Source organism: Eurytemora carolleeae, unplaced genomic scaffold (assembly GCF_000591075.1).
Source record: "Eurytemora carolleeae unplaced genomic scaffold, Eaff_2.0 scaffold412, whole genome shotgun sequence".
Classification (NCBI taxonomy): Eukaryota; Metazoa; Arthropoda; class Copepoda; order Calanoida; family Temoridae; genus Eurytemora; species Eurytemora carolleeae.
In genome coordinates, this window is record NW_019396406.1 from 213,758 (window position 1) to 236,061 (window position 22,304).

Genomic DNA, 22,304 nt, shown 5'->3' on the forward strand with positions numbered 1-22,304 from the left:
GGCGTAGCCTTAACCTTGAGCCAATACGTGAAAATACACAGTGTTCAAAGGATGTTCACAAAAAATACAAACATATAAATACATTTTAACTATTCATAAAAGCACAAATACCAATTCTTAAAGAATCGGTTTCATTCGTTTGTGAATTTTACAAAAAAAGGAGTTTTAGTTTATGTAAACACCCAACAGAGTTCCCATATACAGAGCTAATTGATTCCAACCATGATCTAAGATTCTTTGTTAAAAATATGTACTTTGAACTCCGTTACAACATAGTCATTGGGACCCCGTCATAGGAGGCACGGACTCGTGGATTATAGAAAAACATATAAGTCTATCTTGTATCACAAAAGCTGTCCTGGAGATACTAAATATTTGAACAACATCAATTTTATGTAATATATAATCTTGTTGTAGCCATCCAACTCCGACCTCCTTCTTCAAACAGGTATCCTTGAGAGAGTCCATGACATGGGACTGTTTGTGTGAGATCATCGAACCCTGGTCAACAGGAGGGTTTGTCTGTTTGCCCCCTCCCATAGCCTGGCCAGACTATAAATGCTAGACCACTGCTTGAAGAGGAGGGACCAACTCCCTTCTGCTCCTAGAAAGAGGGGGCAGGAGGATAAGGAGTGTATGCATGGAGCCAACCGACACTGAAATTGTGTTAAATCAAATTCCATTCTGCTTTGGAATGGAGAGTTCAGGAGGGTAAGGATGAGTTGCCAGAGTTTGGAGTCTGAGAGTCCAAAAGCCCAGAGTCACAGAGGTCCAGCAGAGGGACCTGACTCTAAAGGGGACCAGAGTCAAGTGCAGAGTGAAAAGAGACTTCAAATCTGGAGTCCCAGATCCAGTCATCAAATCCCTCCAGAGAGACTAGAATAAAGACCAGTCCTATGCTATCTAATCTCTCTCCTATAGTTTATTATTAGTTCATCATCATAAGTATTTGTGGTTTTCAATCTGGTTGTGACGATCGCAACCAATGAAAACTAAGGGGACATGTAGCCATACAACCCCCTCGCCCATCAAACACTTATTACTTTTCACCAGGAGTCTGAAGACGGAAGATTAACTCGATTTGTACGAGGCGGATAAAAGACGGAGAGTTCGTCAGAGTTATCCGTCTTTCCATGGTTCATTAGTATCATTATATTTGTTCATTTTTTACTTGTAATAACATTTTTTCCTATACTCTGTAGATTTACTCACATCAGTTAAAAGGCTTTAGATTTCTTTATATCATACCACTTTTTATGGTAACATTTTGATTTGAACACATTTCTGAGTATCTTTGTCAAATCTTAAGGTACAAATTATTTGTCAAGAATAAACGATAGACCGTGTAGATATTTAAGATATGTCAGTAAAATCTAAGGATTAGTGTTGTCTTAAGCATTGTTTTGTGTAGTTTTCATGTCTAGGTTTGAAAAATATTGAAATAAAGTAAAACAAGTGCAAGAATATTTGCTGAACATAAGAGAAAAAAATCTACGAACTGTTTATTTTGTGGGGGAAAAACTTTGTTTTGGAAATGTCTCAGAATGATGATTATATGCTGAAAAAAAAACAGTAACCGGGTAAATAAACATCCGTGTTAAAGCTAGTTTAAAAAACATGTTTCAAGTTTGTATTTGTTGCAAGCGAATGGCCAGCTTCCAAATATTGGTAAGTGAATACACTATGATTGGCTCAATGTTTTTAGAAGATAGCCCAACGACCCCTACAGAAAAAATGGTGTTAAGTTTTCCAATGCACAGATCTAATGTGTAAAATTCATGCAAAAAATTGCATTTCAAACATTTGATCAAAATTACGAACAGTGTGTCAGGATATAAAAATTTATTTCGCGAAATATTCAGAAAAGCCATTCTAAAATAATTATTCTGATAATGTTCGTGAACATTTTCGATAAACTTTTGCGAAATCCTAACCAATTTTTGTCAAAAAAAATCTTTGAAAAAATAATTCTCTGTATTAGGAAGACTTACATTGTAACCCATTTTTGTGCAAATTTTAGATTTAATTAGAAAAAAAACAAATTTTGTTTACATAATTTAGACTTATTTAATTTCGGTAGTTTTTTACAGAAATTTTCTTCCTCTTGTATTTTTTTGCGTAGATTTGCTGAGATCCTGGAAGAGCCAAGTTGAAGAATATCCAATGGGGTAAACGATAAATATAATATTTACTGCTAGGCCTGGGCAACAAACGATATTGAGAAGATTATAAATCCATTTGTTGACGGAAAACAGCAACACGCTAGACAAATCAGGATAATAGGCCAGTTAGGATTCTGGTGGGGGATGTTTATTTTCCCCGGACAATTCTTTCCCGATAGGCCGCACAAATACACACAACAGAGTAACCCCGTCTCAGAAATTCGATAACAAAATCTTTATTTCCTAAAAAATAACATAAATTATAGGTCATGGTACTTCTTATGAAAATATTTTGCTTAACTTTAATGATTTCACAATAACGAAAATATTTTAAGCTCCGTGGGAGGAGTACAAAGGGAATTGCGGGCTGAAAATTTGGTTTGGCTGTCTCCGAGAGGAGATTCAAGTTGAAGACGACATTTTGCAGAGGTCTTAAAATTAATGGTTAACACCATTATTTTAAAAACAATTATGAAAATATTATTTTAGATATAGTTCTGCCTCTTTGAAAGTATCTGATGACACTGTATACGTACTGAATGGGGCTGGGACTGGAAATGCAATAGGTTTCAAATATAAAATTACAATATTTCAGATTTAAAGAAACTGTACATTTTAAGAATACTCTTTCAGATTTCAGAAACGATCAATGGAATTAAGTCTTTGTCACAAACTCTGATTTTCTATTCCATATTTTTTTCCAACCCATTATATTAATGTCCATTAAGACCCGAGATATTTCAAACTATAAATTCTGTTAGTTAAAAAATCCAAGTTTGAAATATCAATGCAGTTTACATCTAAGGTTTCTAATATTAGGGTTTGTGGTAAAGACTGGATAAGTTTACATCTAAGGTTTCTAATATTTGGGTTTGTGGTAAAGACTGGATAAGTTTGAGCTGAAGTCGTCATTTAAGTTTTGTCCTTTGTGGGTAACAATGTGAACTTTAGTACAAAATCTGTAAGCGGTATAATTGTTATTTTGTAATTGTAATTGAAATGTCGCAGAAGGTTTTTTTTTTCGATGGAGTTTATTAATTTCAATCTGGTTAGGCGGGTCCAGTGATTTTTATTTGTATAATCTCATGCTTTGAAATTGAATAAAATTTATAAAAAGTGTACATTTTTGTTTGAATATTTAAATAATGGTTGTTTAAAAAAACTAAATAAGTGGACTTTTAAATGAAACTTTTGTAGGTTTTTCTAATTTAAAAAATGTAATTTTTGTAATCTGTTTGCTATTTTTTACTGTTCAGTCTACATTTTATTATTTTTGTAATGTTAAAAAAACAACTATTTTTGAAACTTTTAATTTTTTAGTCAAGTTTTCCTTAAACGGAGACTACATTGGTAAAATCCCTGGTTGGTATAACTGGCCAATGGAAATAGTTGTCGGACCTAGAAACCAGGTATTATTACTCTTTAATTTATTGCAAAGGTTTCCTAAATCAATTTGCATATCCTCAAAAGCGTATTCAGTGAGGGGGGGGGGAGAAAGTCTTCTCCCCCCTGGGATTATTGGACAAAGGTTAAAATAAGGTGTGATAGGTCAAAATTGGGCTTGTACAATTCCAAAAGAGAATATTTTTCCCTTAAAAAAAAAGTTAAAAATTGACGCTTGAGGTGGGGGNGGGGGGTTATATTGGCGGACGACTATCACTAATGATTGCATTCAGGAGACTACTCAGGACATCGGAATATTACTGAACTGTACAGAGTAATACATTATAATGCAGGTTACCCACAAAAATTTGGACTTAGAGACGACTGTACGGAACTTATTCAGACGTTTCCCTTACAGTCATAGATCCCTGCAACTGAAACTTTTTTCTTTGATAAAATATTAAGTAGATAATTTAATACTGAGCCTTAGGTAAAAAACCAAATATACCCTTCAGTTCATTAAATTCAATAAGCTAAGGTCTTTATGAAAGTCTGATTCTTTATGGGTAACCAGCTGCCAGTGTCTATAACCCTTGAATTTGGACTATTGGGCTATAGAAAGGACATTAAAAGAAGTTATAAAAGCAACTTAAAGGCCAGAATTTTTTTTTTTGGTTCACGCGACCTCCTCCCTCCCCCTCACAATCCAAATTTAAGATGAATCCAATTAAGGTTTTCTTATCTGCGTTTGGAGCAATGGGAGACAATAATTTGCTAAGGTTAGAGAAATATTTTTTAATTAATTGGTATACAGGGTTACCCACAATGAATGAGACTGTAAAGACGACTGGAAAGTCATAAGATATAACAATTTCTAGATTGAATTAAATCTTGTGCCTAGATGTTAGTCTTTCACGGGCTTATTTAATGCTTTGGCAAAGAGCAAAACCTGTTTACAATGGCAGGGAGTTATATTTATCAGGAAACAGACAGTATGAATTTCGCACAATCGTCTCTGAAGTTTCATCCTTTGTGGGTAACCATGTAATTAATGTGTATCCCATTTAATACATAATTTAGAAATGACTTTATGACCGTAGCTATATAGATGACTAATAACTATATCTAATGAAAATCTGTGTACTTAAAAAAAGATTGAAAGACATTTTAAAATGTATCATGTTTTTAAAACATTATAAAAATAAAAACAAATTTGAATTTCTAAACAATATTAGTTCTTAACAATCCCAGTAAACATAGTTGGGAACTTTTTTCCATGGAACCATCTGAGGACCTATTCCCCAGAATTTCCCTGATATTTCTCCGATGTTGAGTCCCAAATTTAAAGAATTATTGGGGATCAATTTCTCGTATTCTCGTTTACCCTTTTTTATGATAAATTCCTAGAGAAATTAATTTCGAGAATTTCATCTCCAATAAAACTGGAGATATTCTGGAGACAAAATTCTCCAAATCTTAGTTGCGAGAAAAAAAAAGAAAATAGGTTGCTCTCAAGAAAGGTAAAAATATTCCCATTGATTTTCTCGAGACTCGGCAGAACCACGGGAATGTTATTAACTTGGTTTTGAAAGTCTAGGTGGAGTGAGTTGACTTTTATAGATAAAGATTAGCTTCCAGGCCAAGCTGGGTTCCCAAGCTAGTAGTTACACAATATATGCTTGACTATATATATTTGTTGCACATAAATCTGCCTCCAACTCTATCCAGCGTAATGTCGTCTTCCTACCCTTCCCCTATGTTTTATACTGACCCGATCATCTTGCTCTCATCTCAAATCACTCGTTAATTACCCCAGACACACCTTATTAATTACATTAAACAATTTTTATACTAATCAATTATTATTACTAAATCAGTTACAAGGAATTCATCGAACAACAAGGCATCTGTGATTTGTATCAACAATATTATATTATAGGCCTGGACTTGTTTTATATAATTCCTCGGAAGAATATTTCCATGGATTCCATCAGAATGAAACTGGATTGGGAAGACCTTACGGAATTCATATTGTTGACAACAATGGTAAGTAATAAAACAATTCTTGTTTTAATTTTATAATAAATAGAAGGAAGCCAATAATTCTTAAATTTTAGCCTAAATATAGTGACAAAAGAAACCTTAACATTTATTCAAGAATTTATTGTTAAAACTGTGTTTAGGACCTAGTTCAAGAATATATTGTTAAAACTGTGTTTAGGACCTAATTCAAGAATTTATTGTCAAATCTGTGTTTAGGACCTAGTTCAAGAATACATTGTTAAAACTGTGTTTAGAACCTAATTCAAGAATATATTGTTAAAATGTGTTTAGGACCTAATTCAAGAATATATTTTTAAAACTGTGTTTAGGACCTAGTTCAAGAATTTATTGTTAAAACTGTGTTTAGGACCTAATTCAAGAATTTATTGTCAAATATGCACGTTTAGGACCTAGTTCAAGAATTTATTGTTAAAACTGTGTTTAGGACCTAGTTCAAGAATATATTGTTAAAACTGTGTTTTGCACCTATTTTAAGAATTTATTGTTAAAAATGTGTTTAGGACCTAGTTCAAGAATTTATTGTTAAAACTGTGTTTAGGACCTAGTTCAAGAATTTATTGTTAAAACTGTGTTTAGGACCTAGTTCAAGAATATATTGTTAAAACTGTGTTTAAGACCTAGTTCAAGAATATATTGTTAAAACTGTGTTTAGGACCTACTTCAAGAATATATTGTTAAAACTGTGTTTAGGACCTAGTTTAAGAATTTATTGTCAAATCTGTGTTTAGGATCTAGTTCAAGAATTGATTGTTAAAACTGTGTTTAGGATCTAGTTTAAGAATTTATTGTCAAATCTGTGTTTAGGACCTAGTTCAAGAATTGCTGTTTGTGATTGGATAAATAACATGACAAGGATTTTACAGGTACATTAGGTTATTTCACAATGAAAGGGACTGTACGTGTAATTAAAGTGACCCTCCAATCAAATATGACAATGCTCAATTTACAAACGTATCCTTGAAACTTTTACCTAATTAATAATGTGGAAGATATTGTCGTTTTCACAGGTTAAAAAGCGTTACAACTTTATTAGTTTTCTTACTCCTGTTGAACCAACAATTTATAGAGAAATTACAATAAATTGCACATGAAGGAACGCATGAAATTACGCACACAATTTATTCAAAGGGGAAAGCTGGAATATTTGAATTATAGAATTACAAGCCTAAAATTTACATTTATGAATTGCCTTTGAAAGATAGTTGTATATATAAAATAAACATATGGTTAACAGCTTGAAATGCTAATATTTTCAAAAATACTTCAATCCTTAACAATTTTTTTACTTTTTTCCAAGAAAAATGTTACAACTCTTAACAGGAAAAATTTTACTTTACTTTTCCCTATAGAAAACATAGTAAGGTTAAGTTTTAAGTTTCTGCTTTTAAAATTTTGAATTTAATGCGCTATATTTTAGCCAAAAACTTCGCAGAACGGTATTTTTTTTTTTTTATTGTCCCGTGGGACTATTCAGTAACATTCCGCTGTTGAGGGATGTTTTGTTTGCAAAATTGGACAAGGTTTATGATAAAAACGCTAATTTTGAGATTTTTAACAAACATTATTAACCGTTCATTTAAAAGAAAACGGAAAATAAAAAGAACAAAAACGGTTTTATGCAAAAATAACTTTAACTTTTAACACACGATAGAATTTTAAATTGTTCTCTTGGTTAAAATCTAAGGAAACGTCAGGCCTCTCTTCTTACAAAATAAGAACTTCAGTGACTATCTATCTATCTTAACCTAATCAGAGCTGAAAACTTTAGAATGGTGGATATCGAGATCAATGCGTAATCTCTTCTTTTTCTTTATCTTAAGATTAAATATTGCTTGATCTCCTTTTGTTATTTATCTCCAGATTAATTAACAGATCGGGATTAAGGATATTCCATTCTAAAGTTTTCAGCTCTGCAGTAGTGTTTGTATGAGTTCTCACATTAATTCAGATCATATTTTGTAGATAGATTGGGACTCAGGAATTCAGATCATATGTTGTAGGTAGATTGGGACTCAGGAATTCAGATCATATGTTGTAGGTAGATTGGGACTCAGGAATGGTGTCAACTCTTCCAGAACCAATAATTTATACACCTTATCCATTCAGTTTAGTGGTTGATAAAGGTTAGTTGGATTTGCAAAATTTAAAAAAAAATTAAAACTAAAAGATCATCTTTGAGAAGGATCTTTTTTTGAAAAAAACGTGATAGTTCTTATTTCTTAATTCGTTGTTCCGTTTACCAAGCAAGGTCGTTTTTTATTGCTAACGACCCGTAACGACGTTATGTACTTCATTTTCAACGATCATTAACAACGTATCTTCGTTGATGATCATCAACAAAAAACTTCTTCTATTTCAAAAAATTATAAATTAAATGTTAATTATTTCAGAGAAAGTGCTGATAGCGAGCACGGTCTGTTGTGAGGAGTTTCATGAACCTCTTAACAAGGTGAAATAGTCTTTGGTTCAAAATATACAGTATTGGAATAGGAAGACGATATTTCAGCAACATTAAAGTATTTAATGCTATCATGTTATATTATCTTATTGATTACAATATTGTTTAAGCTGTTTGAGCTGAAAACTTTATAATGGGATATCCTTAATCCCGATCGGATAACTAATCTGGAGATTAATAACAAGAGGAGAACAAGCATTAATCCTAAGATTGAGAAAAAGGGCGGATCAAGTATTAATCCCGATACCCACCATTCAAAAGTTCCCAGCTCTGGATTGGTATTGATTACAATATTGTTTAAGATATCCTCAATGGTCTAGATGGAGTAATTGGTTCAATATTGTTTAAGATATATGAATGGTCTGGATGGGTATTGATTACAATATTGCTTAAGATATCTCTTAATGGTCTGGATGGGGTAATGATTCAATATTGTTTAAGATATAGTTATTTGGTCTGGATGGGTATTGATTACAATATTATCAAACACATCTCTTTATAGTCTGAATGGGGTATTAATTACAATATTGTTTAAGATATCTCTTTATGGTCTGGATGGGGATCAAAACTTTGTTTAAGATATCTCTTTATATTCTGAATGGGGTATTGATTACAATATTGTTTAAGATATCTCTTAATGGACTGGATGGGGTATTGATTACAATAATGTTTAAGATATCTCTTTATGATCTGGATGGGGATCAAAACTTTGTTTAAGATATTTCTTTATGGTCTGGATGGGATCAAAACTTTTTTTAAGATATCTCTTTATGGTCTGGATGGGGTATTGATAAAAGATTTGTTTAAGATATCTCTTTATAGTCTGGATGGGGTATTGATTACAATATTTTTTAAGAAATCTCTTTATGATCTGGATGGGTATTGATTACAATATAGTTTTAGATATCTCTATATGGTCTGGATGGGGTATTGATTACAATATTGTTTAAGATTGCTCTTTATGGTCTGGATGGGGTATTGATTATATTATTGTTTAAGATATCCCTTTATGGTCTGGATGGGGTATTGATTACATTACTGTTTAAGATATCTCTTTATGGTCTGGATGGGGTATTGATTGCTGAAGTTCAAATACTGCCTACAGGAGAGTCTTTTATTGATCCTCATACCGTAAGATGAATTCAGAATATCATATCATTAATTATTGACAGTTATTTCTTGATTTTACCTGAAGCCAGAACTTTTGGTTGAGATCATAGAGAATAGAATATATAGAGAGGAATTAAAAGAATCTCTCGGTATGAATTTTTTCAGTCCCTTTCAGCCTGAAAGGGAGTTCAAAGTGTACAAATCATGTAAATGTTCACAAATTTTATGCAGTAGAGTTCATTAATACAGTATGTTCCCTAGACTATTCATTTCAATTTCGAATTTTTTAAACGGTTAAATAAACTTTATAATGAATTAGTTGAATAAAAACATCATTTGATTTTTAGTTATATTGGAAAATCATCGTTTGTAAAGTGGAAGGAATAGAGTCTATGTGAAATGATCATTGGTCAATTATGAAACCAGCCTATTTCATAATTTGGTTTTCTTTTAACAATAATTTTAGATTTTCTATATAATGATATTCCAGGGCCCAACAGGTTATATAGCATAAATATGTGAAGTACACCTGCAGTATGGAAACAGTACAACAAAATGGCCGTTTTACACTTTTTTCCATTAAATTCCTCTCTATATATTCTATTCTCTATGGTTGAGATAGTGCTAAGCTATACAAAATTTAAATCTGATAAAACCTAGCCCTGATCAAGGAATAGAATAAATGTTTTACATGAAAGGACTAACAGTAACCTTCAAAACTAAGATAAGAAAAAGAAAAAGAAAAATTTACATTTTTGAATAATATTGTTAACACAAATTCGAAATATAAGGAAGACAATTTTACCGACTCAAATGCCGTAGACTTTTCTCCAGATGTGTGTATCTATTTCCGGCCATGAAGCACCCACATGTCCCCCTCGCTTCTTCGTCCCCTCCTCACCCCTCTAACTACACATCCCAGCCCTCAGTCAGGTTAGGAGAGTTGAGCTAGTAACAGCTCCAACACAGGGAGCCTCTTGACTCCTTCATGATGATGACGCAGATACTCAGCTAGCAGCAGGCGTGCTTATACCCGAGGGTTCCCAGTTCATCATGCATTCCAGAGACAACATAATCGCTCATAGCCAGCATGACAAGCCGCGATCTCTTCCTACTGATTTTGATAAGCCCTGTTGTCCCAGTTCCTGCTGATCTGCTCCACCAACATGAAGCTCTACAACACTCCCATGAAGTACCATCAAATATTCATCATTAATTCCTTTGTTAATTTCTAAATCAACCAATTTTAACTCCGTCTTATATGCAAATATTTCAAAACTTTCGTTTTTAAATAAATGTTAGAAATATCCATTTTAGATCTCTTCATTTTACTATAGTGACTTTTAAAGTCAACAAATATATTTTACATTTTTCAGAAGCAACCTGGCCTAACCAATTTTTTAACGACTCACATTTTAAAGGCTTGAATATTTCTCATAATTTACACCTTTTTCCAAAATCAAAAAAGCTTTAGTTTTGTCCAAAAATGTCAATGTCTAGAATTCAAAAGTTTCCACTTTTAACAGATTTTTTGTTCAAGAAAACAGATTATACGTATTAATGATTTCTCAAGTTATTAATACTTTAAATGTTCCGAGCATAGGTCATAAAATATTTTATTTTACTTTAATGAATTTCTAGTAAGTGACTGTTTACTGCATGTTTGTCGGGCACTAACATGAATCCTCTTCATCTTTTTATTACTTTATAGAGTCATAAAATATAATGTTTATATTCCTTTGTAATGATGTGACTACTTTCTTCACTTCAGGTTTATCAGAATATTTAATCCTTAAAGGAATTTTAGACGTGATTTCAAGTAGAGTTTCCAGTAAAATCTACTTTTGGTGGAAACCCCAATTTCAAGTTATGAGTGGCATATACAATTCACAGTGGTACTTTTTAAACCTTTCTTTTATTAAGGCTGCTTATCCATCATCTTATCAATTGTTGTTTCTGTATGAAAGGACTTGAGCAAATCTTTTAAAGCAAGAAAAACGACAAGTAATTTTTTATCAGATAAAGGTTTAAAGAGTATCTTTCTGAATCACTTGAAATTAAAATTAACTATAAAATTTTAATCCATTAATATTGAAGGTAGCTGTTGATCCGGCTGGAAATTATTTGGTAGTTGATGGCGTTTTAAACAAGGTAACAAAGAAAATTCTAAACATTTTTACTTTCATAAAATACGCCGCCCCCCCCCCTCTTTTTTCCAACATAAAATTCGGCATATGATACATATGAAACAAAAACAGTGCTAATGAAAAATGTTTTAACTTTTTGCTGCACTTTACACTTAGTATAAGTTGTAAAAACAAAATGATAATATTAACCATTAATAGTAAAAGAGAAGCGTTTTATTTATAATTTTTAATTGGTTATACTAATTTCTTATCACATATTTACAGATTTCATCAAATATTGTTAGAGCAATGTATTCCACGAAAATCTGAATAAAAATTGTTATGAATCTAAAGTTTTACTGAAATATGAAAAGTTATTTATTTTCAAGGATAATTGAGTTTTTTTTTACAACCCGTTTCTATAATCACAATATTCGTTCACCACAATATTTTTTTACATTTTTTGCACTTACAAAAAAGGTTAAAAATCCGTTTGGATTTATAAATAATTGTAAAAACATTTATCATTGTTAGAAATGGGCATCTTTTATGTGAACGATCGATGGTGTGGTTCAGAAAAACAATGATCGAACGAATTGGATCGATCAAAGAAATTTAAAAAGCGATAATTCTTTAAAAAAGAACTAAAACGAACGATTTAAAACTTTTATTTATTGTACACATTTTATGGATCTCTCAGACCGTTAGGAAACAATTTCTAAATCGTTTGTTCGAACAAAATAGAAAAAGCAATAGTTTTTTTATTGAAAAAAAGTTTTTTTTCAACCCGCGTTTTGTTTTGCTAAACAAAGGATTTTTTCAAGCAAACTTGACACGATCCAATTTAAAAAAAAAAATTTCATTGAACGAACGAATACGATTTTACTGAAAGAAAATTCTCACTAAAGGAACGGTTTAACTGCACGATCTTTCAGCTAGAAAACAAACGTAAAAAATTAATGATAATTCTGATAACGGTTTAAATGAAAAAAGTTCAAATCCTAGGTCATATTCTCTTATCAACTCGTCTGGTAAAAATGTAAAGTTAAATAAAGTTTTTTTGCAATGTTTTCCATTTTTCCTTAAAAAGAGTAAATTCGGAATTTGTATTCTGTGCTCTCCACTCAACTACATCTTTAATGAAAACAACATTCCACAAACCTTTTTCAAATATCATTATTTAAGACTATGTTGTTTAACCCAGAGCTTGAATACCTTGGATTGGTTCCTGGGATTGTATCTCCCAACTCCATTACTTTTTACAAGGACGAGGTAATTTGAAAGACTCTGCTTGTACAGGGTTACTCACAAAGCATTAGGCTTGAGAGACTATTGAAAGGAAATAACTGTGTATTTATGATTCAAATGTAAACATGTTTCTTTTTTTGATAAATTATTTAATCTCCTGTTCAACGAAATAACCAACCTTAAATTCCCTACTTTTTTATTTCCAGGGAGGATAATTACTTATCCTCCCTCTTTACAGGGAGGATAATTACTTATCCTCCCTCTTTACAGGGAGGATAAGTAATTATCCTCCCTGTGATCCATACAGATTTATCAAATAAATAGTTCTCTAATTAAAAAGGTCTTGGAGGCCCTCGGCTAAGTGGTTTTCCCCTCAATTTAATTATCCTCCCTTAATCTCCCGGTTAAGTAGTAATTAATAGTTATAATAAGCTATTAAAAAGAATATATTCAAGAGGGAAGACTTGATTAACATCTCATTTTTTTGGGTAACCCTGTATGTTGATATATGACGGACTAGAAGTTTACTTTGCACAATCTTGCTGTTGATTTGCAGAGTTCATCTAGTTGATCCCAAATTCATAGATATTTTGACGGATTTTGACAACAAACTCATCTGAGATGGAATTTAAAGAATTTGAGCCGCGGTTTAAATCTGCCAAAACCCGGTTTAAATTAAGCGCCGGCTTAAATCTTGAAACATTTGATACAATTTTAATTGGAACCAACCATATTTAATCCGCGGCTTAAATTTAAACCGCCGCTCAAATTCTTTAAATTCGGCCACTGGTGTGTCTTTGATCTGGTTTCTGGTTTTTTTTTTAACAGACTGAATTAATATTTTGGATTGAAGTTTAATTTATTGCCTTTGCTTTTCTTCTAAAATCCAGCATCTATAAAACTGGGCGCCATTCAAGACTGAATATGGTATAGTTATTTTTTACCATTTACTTCAGAGTTTAGTTGTAGTTTACCCTTTACTCACAATAAAGCTTTGCTTCGACTTCTCTCACCATAGCTCCAACAACCTTGAAAGGACATTCCTTCCCATCATTAGTCCCGTCGAAATCAACGCTTAGTATATTTAACCAAACGACCCGACCTTCAAAACCATCTTTAACGTCAACGGTTTATTTTATAGTTTTATTATTAATTAATCACTTTTACCTTCCTAATATTAAAAAATAAGCAAGCGTTCATATATATAAAGGATAATCACAACTTTATTTTTTTTCAGATGTTCACACTGGTGATGGAAAACTCTGAAAATCCAGAATATTTTGTCAAAGTTTACAAGTATGGTTATTAATAAAAGGACGTATAACTTGATTTTTTGATATGGATAAAAAAGGGATTATTGACAAGATATGTTAAGATTCATCCCTGTGAGGATGGGTATTAAAAAACTTGGATTAAAAGACATGTCATATTCACGACGGTACCATTAAAAACCGTTGTCTGATCTGTAATGTGGAAGATATTGCCGTTTTTCTCGCTAGAAAGTGTTTATTTTTCAAAATTTCCTCTTATTGATTCTATTGCAAGAAATTAGCGGTTCAGTTTTATAGAGAAACCGCGACTGAAAATAATCATTTTGTCAAAAAGAACAAAGAAATTTTACAACTTTTACTGAGATAAAGACCTATCCAAAGTCCAGACAATTTTATATCAATTCCAAAAGAAAGCCAGCTGTCTCCTCATTCCAGTACGGTTGGGATCTTAATTGGCAATTTTTTATACGCGTCGGCAAGGTTTCTGTGGTGAAAAAAATTGTATGTTTTTTTCACCTCTCGTTCTGGTAAAGATAAATTCAAAAATGGGATACACACCCAAAATATATCAGAAAACGTTAAAATTATATGTTTTGAAAATAAATAAAATATCGACCTCCCTGATTGTGAAAATCCGCGAATTATTTTTGTTTTGTTTTACGATGTACACAAAGAGAACATATGTTCACAATTAATTTAGAAGATGGGCGCGAAGCGCCCTCTAAGGCTAGAAAGAAGGGCGCGAAGCGCCTTGAATTTCTAGTCTTATATCTTGGAACTAGGAATCAAATTAACTTTTTAAATGATATCAGTATATTATATATTTATATGGTAAAATAGATACTAATTCACATACTAATTACTAATATACTGTCCTTATTCCTCTTCAATCTGAAAAATAGTTCGATCAAGATTAAAATCAATATTTCTTAAATATATCAACATGCTTGCATGCATACAGGGTTACCCACAAAGTGTGAGAATATAAAAACGACCCAAAACGCTTAAATATGATGATTGGAAGCTTGATTTTTGTTTTTTTGCATTCAATTGAGTATTTTGGCGGGGTAAGCACAGAAATCAGCCAGGTTTAGCCTTCAAGAAACCCTGCAAATGCAAGAAAAAACGGACTAAGCAAATTTTGTACAATCGTCTCTGAAGTCTTTTCCTTTGTGGGTAACCCTGTAGATCAAAGAAAAGTACTAATTCTATATTATTTCTCTTGGGACTTGGTAAACCCTAAAAAGGCCGTTGTTTTGCCATAGCACTCTCATTTTGGACACTATCACCTTGAAATGCATTTAAGGCAGTGTAAATAAAAAATGTCAGCAAAAGTATTAAAGCATTATGGTATATACTATACAGATAAAAAGGCAGGTCGGTGTAAAAAAATTAAAAAACACATATTTATTTGTTATTTAAGCTACAGATCTAGAAGTTACAATCGAAATTACATTTTGAAAAGCCTTTGAAAAATGGATATAGAAAGTGTAACATATTTGTATGTAAAAATTGGGTTGCATTTTGAAGACTAGGGGTAAATAAATGAACAAATTTAAATTTATTTTTCACCAAAAAATAAAAGTAAAAAATATATTTCTAGCAAAAGATTTTTAAAGGGACTGTTAGCGTTATTTCAAGTGACCCTCAATGTTTGAGTTGCATGTTTTAAAATAAATGTATCATTGTTTTGCTGTAATTTGGTTTCAGACATAAATATTATTTTTCAGAAAAATAGTATTTTTCCTAAAAATGATTGAAAAATAAAATACTTACTTTTCTTGAAAGAAATACACAAACTGGTCTTGATTCTCCTCAGTATTTATTCAAACTATGAATCTAAATATTGAATTTATTCATCATTATTATTTTTATTACTTGTCTCAAAGTCTAATTTTATAAACCTTATATCTTTATCTTTATATCCTATAACAAATATTAACATTTTGAACTTGATATAAAAATGTTTGAGATTCTATTTAATCTAGCTTGGTTTATAATTTAAAGAAATATGGAAAAGTTTTTGAAAACATTTTTTGTTTAATCTTTTAAATGTTAAGACACAGTTGAATGATATTCATTTAAAGGGGTTTAAGTCGCATTCTTTGCTTCCTATGTTAACAAGTTAACAAATATAAGAAATATAGAGAATGATCTTGATTGCTTAATCTTAATATTAACTAGGAGAAATTATGAGGTAATTTTTGCCACCAAACTATCCTAATATCATTCCTGTATCTATGCAACCATGATGGTCTAAACCTTTGATATTATAAACTATTTTTTTTAAATATCAAAGGTTTACAACTTTGTGTTGCAAAGATATAAAGATAAGAAATCGGAGTTTATGGCAAGCACTCCTATATTTCAGAAATATTTGTCTAGGTCCCTTGATACTAGTTATTACTTAAGGTTACGAAAACTATGGTATATCAAAGATGTGGAAAACTTGATCCTGGTGACAAAAGTTTTAAACTCTGATGAAATAAAAAATGATCTCTCTAATGCTCATTTTTAAAACTTTGATTATATACATTTTAAAAAAGCGTTTGTTTCTGGCTTAAGTTTAAAAGGATTACTTGAAGCAATACTGGTCGAGTTTTGCTTGCACATCTTGGTTCGCAGTGACAAGGTTGCAAAGATATAGAGAATAGAAAATTTGAGTTAACGGGAAAGACTCAATTCCTTTGCTTTAACAATTTCTTTGTAGAAGAATTAGACATTTTCGATACAATAATTTAACGCATAGTTTTCAATCTTATTTATTGTCTTGCCTTTATTATCTTTCTTATCGATAAAATGAATGGTGTCAATTAAATCTTTTGATCCACATTTTATGCAAGTGCATAATTCCATCTAACTTTTTTCCAGTTGGTAGGGGAGGGGGGGGGGGGGTATTTTCAACTCCCACACTTATATCTTAAAAAACGGCTTGCTCAAGAACTTCAATTTTCCAACCTTATAATTGAAAATTAATTTTTGTTTAGCATAGCTTAGTTCATAAAGGTAGATACGGAATTCGGTAATAAAAGAAATTGTTGAAAAAGTGAGGGTTATTTATGACATGATTATATCTTTAATAATCAATTTGTTTACATTATTCCTTTTTGAAAATTTAAAACGTTGAAACAAATATTGACAAGTAAAATTATTTGCAGATGATAAGATAAGAATTTAATAAAGATCTAAAATACATATAGTTGTTAAATGATGCATTTAATGATTTAGCAAAGAAATATACAAGTTTATTCCATTTTGAGAGAATTAATATCCCCTGTATTTTCAAATTACATGTCTAAGATTTTCACTCATAAAGTCATTGAGTTGATTAAAGGCCCTCAGATAGTTTTTTTTTCGGCTGCCTTCCTTGACCTGTATTAAAACCTCAGAATCCGGGAAGATAATTGATGAATCTAACATCTACCTTGCCAGTTCAACTAACACTGACAAATTCTGGAAATTTTACTACATTTTGCGGATTTAGATTTTTTTTTCGATGTTTTTTGGTTTAAAAAAGAATAAAATTATATAATTGACTTGTGTATAATTTGGGAAATTTTCGGGATTTTTACTTAATTTGTAATGTTTTCGGTTAAAATTCAAGCCTTTAAATCCCTCTGACCTCATTTCGGTCAGGATTTAAAGGCTTGAATTTTATTCTCAGACAAACTAAATTAAATAAAAATCCCGGTAAAAATATAATGTCCCGTATTATAAGTTTATAACACAAGGCAGTTGCATATATAGATATTACAGTTGCAAGGAAATAAAACCTAATTCTTTTGGGTTAAATTAAATAGATTGTCACCGCCAGCTATTGCTCTTTTTCTGTAGAAGGGATGGGGTTAAAAATTATTAAAGACTATGGGTGAAAATATGAGTTTGTTGCAAGAACTCAATTCCTTTCGTTACCTTCAATTCATTGTATGTCCTGTCTAACCCTGAGAGCATAGCTTTCATCAAAGCATCAATCTTAAAATAAGATAGTTACATGATTACAAGCGGAAAGTGATGTATTTATTTTCCCATTGTGCCTTAGAGGATGATGTGGGTGTAATACCTATCTACCTGCCGGGCTATATAGCAGGCAGATTGATTCATAAGCTGCATAATCCGAACCAGTTAACAGGATGCTTTTCTAGTCTTTATAAGTTTACCGTACCAGCTCGTCCAGTGTATACCCAGTATGTGGTTGACCAAACACGTTTTAAGCAACAGAATTAGGCGGGATAAACTCTAGTTGCTACACTGTATACACTATACAAATACCACACAAATTATTCTCGTTTTTTGTAAAAATTTTGGAATCGTCTCTAAATTTCTTGATATTTCTTCAACAGCCATAAGACATGTTGTAGCAAACAAAACCCTAGTGAACTGCCTGACTGCTTAGATACAGCCTGAACAAGTCTAATGATCAGATGAAATCAGATGAAATCAGATGAAATCAGATGAAATCAGATGAAATCAGATGAAATCAGATGAAATCAGATGAAATCAGATGAAATCAGATGAAATCAGATGAAATCAGATGAAATCAGATGAAATCAGATGAAATCAGATGAAATCAGATGAAATCAGATGATAAAAAATTTATAAAAGAAAATAGCAAACCTGACTTTTATCAGATTTCATGAGTTCCATAATACCTTCACCAACACTAGGCAACTCTAAAAAACGGTAAAAAATCTGATAAGTCAAAATATTTAAATCAGCGAAACAGGACAGTTGGGAGAAGACTTGAAGGTCGTCTTTAAACTTTGAAATAATTTGCGGCATTTCAATTTTCATTTACCATTCTGGAAACAATTATTAAACGATTCACCAAGTTCTAGCATTTCCAAAATGTGGTCTGCATTTTTTTGTACTTTAAATATTACCGCGGGGATTGTATCATAATAATAATTTCTTACAATTAGAGAAAGATATCAATTCATTAAACATAACCAAAATTGTCAATATACGTGAAAGAAATTCTCCATATCTGAAGAAATTTTTAAAGTAAAAAAGCAGACTACATTTTTGAAATACCAGGCCTAGTCCCTTCTTTTAATTCTTTTGCAAGAATTTTACTTTAATATTGGTTGACATTTAAATGCCGCAAATCATATATTTTTTTAGACAATCTTCAAGTCGTCTCTCTGCACTGTCATGTTTCAAGGGACATCTTGTTTAATTATTTGCAGTAACGCAAGGAGTATGAAATAAAACGGAGATACAACTGACGCGACCCGCCCTACCAAATGATTATACATGCTTTGCAGCCGGTTCTCCATTTGATTAAGAAATATTTGTCTACCTCTTTTGAATATTTCTTAAACAAATGGAGTATCCGTCTGCAAAGAAATTATGGTAGGGCGCGCGTCAGTTGTATCTCCCTCCTATTTCATACTCCTTGATCTAACTGCTGAACGGATCGGGGCAAAATTTTTTGTGGGACCTAACGTGATCCTTGGAGGCTTAACGGTTTGGCCCAAACAAAAGAACTATTTAAATTTTTTTTAGAAATTCACTGACAAAAAGAGGAAGATGGCGAAATCTTAAACTGTTAGATGAAAAGTACGGGGGGGGGGGTAAAATACAAAGAGTCCTAAAAAATTGTTTATTAAATAGAGTTACCTTGATGTGTAATCTTCTTGTATGGTACTCTGGTGGACTGCAAATTCATTTTATTAATTGGCATCAAAGGATCAAAATAAAAAACAAAATACATAAACAATATCGGCTTTAACCATGGCTTAAAATTGATTATCACAATGTGTTCAATGTGTTTTTTTTAAAATTTAAAATGAAAATCTAAATTTATTACCGCTGGAGTTGTTTTAACAGCTGCAGCGTCTGAATATGCTGTTGTTATATCAGCTCTTGTTGGATTATTGGTCTCCCTATAAGAAGCGGCTGCTTTATTAGAAGGCTCAACTGAAGGAGAAGCTTCATATGGAACTGGTTCTGGGTGAAGAGTTACATCCTGGTAAGGAGCTGCCTCATTTTTAGCTGGAACTGGTTCAGTAGCAGGGGCTGGATCTTTGTAAGGAGCTTCATCATGGGGCAAGGGAGAAGCTTCATATGGAGCTGATTCCGGGCGAGGACTTGCATCCATGTGAGGAGCTGTCTCATTTTTAACTGGAGCTGATTCTGAAGCAGGAGCTTCTTTATAGGGTTTGGGAGAAGCTTCATAGGGAACTGATTCTGAGCTAGGAGCTTCCTTGTAAGGAGCTGCTTCTGAATTAGGAGATCTTTCCTTGTAAGGAGCTTCATCATGGGCTGGGGAAAGAGCTTTATACGGAGCAGGCTCAGGGTTGGTAGCTGTTTCCTTATATGGAGCGGTAGCTTCTTTTGGAGCTGGCTTTGGTTCAGGAGCTTTGTCCTTGTAAGGAGCTGCTGCGTTACCAGAAGCTTCATGTGAAGCTGGCTTTGAGGAGGGTGCTGCATTTCTATTAGCATTATCATCATGCGCTTGAGATTTTACTTCATTATGAGCTGGCAATGGAGCTGTATTCTTGGAAGGTGGTGAAATGGAATCTTTGTGTGGTCTATTTGGATTTGGGTTGTCAGGGCTACCTGGAACTGTATGCTGCTCATAAGCTGGATCAGGGTGCTGCTCCTGGGTAGGAGCTCCTGTACCTTTCTTCAGTATTCCATCAACCCCTTTTACAACTTTTGTGACGCTCTAGCAATCTCACAGGGAATCAAGAAACGAATTAAAAATGTGTACAGAGAATCAAGAAATGATTTTGTAATGTATACAGAGAATCAAGAAATGATTTTGTAATGTATACAGAGAATCAAGAAATGATTTTGTAATGTATACATGGAATCAAGAAATGATTTTGTAATGTATACAGGGAATTAAGAAATGATTTTGTAATGTGTACAGGGAATCAAGAAATGATTTTGTAATGTATACAAAATAATTAACACTTACTGGGCATACTGCTAAATGACTATGTTAAAGGTAATATTATAATTATCATTTAAAATGAGGTGTCTAAAAATTATTTGTTGGTTAAAAATCACACACTCCATTTGATAAAGATTTTCCGTAAAACACATCATTATTTTTCAGCATTTATTAATTGTAACTGATGGATTTTCAAGATTCTTTTTGATATTTTGGTTTAAGCAACGTTTTCATTGAATTCTGCTAATTTAATACTTACGCCCCCGGGGGTCGAATTTAATAAATTCGATCTACGTCGCTGTTCTAACTGCCGGTTCAAATTTGAACCACCGATTCAAAGTTTAAGATTAAGTGCAGATTTGAATCGGCATTCTTCGAACCGGCAGCAGTGGTTAGGCATTTCAGATTTTTTGAATTAGGTCCCGGTGCCCTGCATGGAGCGGACTTTTGCATGGGGCGGACTCGACCCCTAAAGTTTTAACCATTTTAACACAATGTTAGACATAAAAAAAACAATTTTAAAACAACAAAAAATTATGTGTCGACATATATTAAATATACATTTAGTTCTTGTATGTATTTCAAAGGGGGTAGAGACAAAAAATGTTATTTTCTCTTGAATGTCGTCTCTCTTTCAAATCGTCAACAATTAATATTTACTCGAGACATAGAACAATTTTAGTGTGTTTTTCAAATCAAAATACATTAACAAAAATTGATTTTTTGAAGCTTTTTCAAATTTCAGAGTTACATGCTGTATGAAGGATGGTAGAAATATAAAATTGAAATTGAACGCAATCGTAATTTTATTGCTATAAGCGAGGACGACTGTAAAACAATAAAGTTTTTAAAAAGAAAAGTTGATGAATTCCTGAAGAAACAAAAGCAAAATGACAAATGAAATGTTGGAGTAGTGCCACATGCTTAAAGTCCGTGAACCCCTGCTGGAGTTTGAATACTGAGTTCATTATTGTAATCTGATATAGATGAATAGACCTTTGACCATGATAGTTTATAACAATATAAACTATTGTTGACAATTTCTCAAAAACATGGACAACACAAATCATCAAATTTTAAATGGTTCCAGTTTTTCCAATGAGATAAACATAGTATTATTACGCATTTATAGACATTCCTTTTTTTCCAAATCACTAGCTTAGGGTTTCCCAGCTTTGCTTATGGCAAGGAGTCATTAACATGGAACGATCGAAAAATTACAGAACGATTAACGCTTGGAATAAGGTGAAAATTAACTAACGGTATTATGTTAAAAATACGTTCTGGAACGAGTTCTAAATAATTAAATAATAGGAACGGTATGAATTATCGAGTAAAAAGAAACTAAGCTTTTGCCGCAAACTCGATGAATTAAACCTTTGATTTTTAAAACTTTGATTTGTTAGATCGAAGAGTCAATCTCAAGACATCAAAGGTTTGCACTATCAGGTTGCAAAATTTGAGTTTGAAATATAAAAACTCATGGTTTTTTTATTTGCCTATTGTCCCCCCCCCCCACACATTCTGAACCCCGTGCACTTCACTCTCCCAATCCTTATCCTTGACTAACCTCCGGTCATA

The 22,304-nt window shown here is 32.2% G+C and overlaps 2 protein-coding genes across 2 annotated transcripts; one reads left to right on the forward strand and one right to left on the reverse strand.

Annotated features, from left to right (window-relative positions):
• The first annotated feature begins 1,307 nt into the window (after nt 1–1,307).
• Nucleotides 1,308–13,880, forward strand: LOC111702660 (uncharacterized). The gene is made up of 13 exons (XM_023474414.1): nt 1,308–1,668; nt 2,123–2,168; nt 2,652–2,728; nt 3,483–3,571; nt 4,278–4,324; nt 5,485–5,591; nt 6,414–6,472; nt 7,648–7,732; nt 8,000–8,058; nt 9,115–9,198; nt 11,275–11,328; nt 12,489–12,575; nt 13,789–13,880. The coding sequence occupies exons 2-13, from the start codon at nt 2,164–2,166 to the stop codon at nt 13,858–13,860; spliced, it is 825 nt and encodes a 274-aa protein (XP_023330182.1). The 5' UTR covers nt 1,308–1,668; nt 2,123–2,163; the 3' UTR covers nt 13,861–13,880.
• A 737-nt stretch (nt 13,881–14,617) lies between these two features.
• On the reverse strand, nt 14,618–21,698 carry LOC111702659 (protein TsetseEP). The gene is made up of 7 exons (XM_023474413.1): nt 21,595–21,698; nt 19,632–20,450; nt 19,442–19,478; nt 18,437–18,492; nt 17,735–17,794; nt 15,599–15,661; nt 14,618–14,713 (listed from the first exon to the last, which is right to left on the reverse strand). The coding sequence occupies exons 1-6, from the start codon at nt 21,643–21,645 to the stop codon at nt 15,638–15,640; spliced, it is 1,047 nt and encodes a 348-aa protein (XP_023330181.1). The 5' UTR covers nt 21,646–21,698; the 3' UTR covers nt 14,618–14,713; nt 15,599–15,637.
• Nucleotides 21,699–22,304: the final 606 nt, after the last annotated feature.

Excerpts from the sequence above, each read along its gene's own strand:
- LOC111702660 (XM_023474414.1), top strand. Across the intron at positions 4,325-5,484 it reads GGAGACAATAATTTGCTAAG|GCCTGGACTTGTTTTATATA; the intron begins GTTAGAGAAATA and ends ATTATATTATAG. Across the intron at positions 9,199-11,274 it reads CTTTTATTGATCCTCATACC|GTAGCTGTTGATCCGGCTGG; the intron begins GTAAGATGAATT and ends TTAATATTGAAG.
- LOC111702659 (XM_023474413.1), bottom strand. The coding sequence starts at position 21,645 with ATGTGGCACTACTCCAACATTTCATTTGTCATTTTGCTTTTGTTTCTT. Across the intron at positions 20,451-21,594 it reads TTTTGCTTTTGTTTCTTCAG|AAAGGTACAGGAGCTCCTAC; the intron begins GAATTCATCAAC and ends GGAATACTGAAG. Across the intron at positions 19,479-19,631 it reads CTGTTAAAACAACTCCAGCG|TCCACCAGAGTACCATACAA; the intron begins GTAATAAATTTA and ends ATGAATTTGCAG.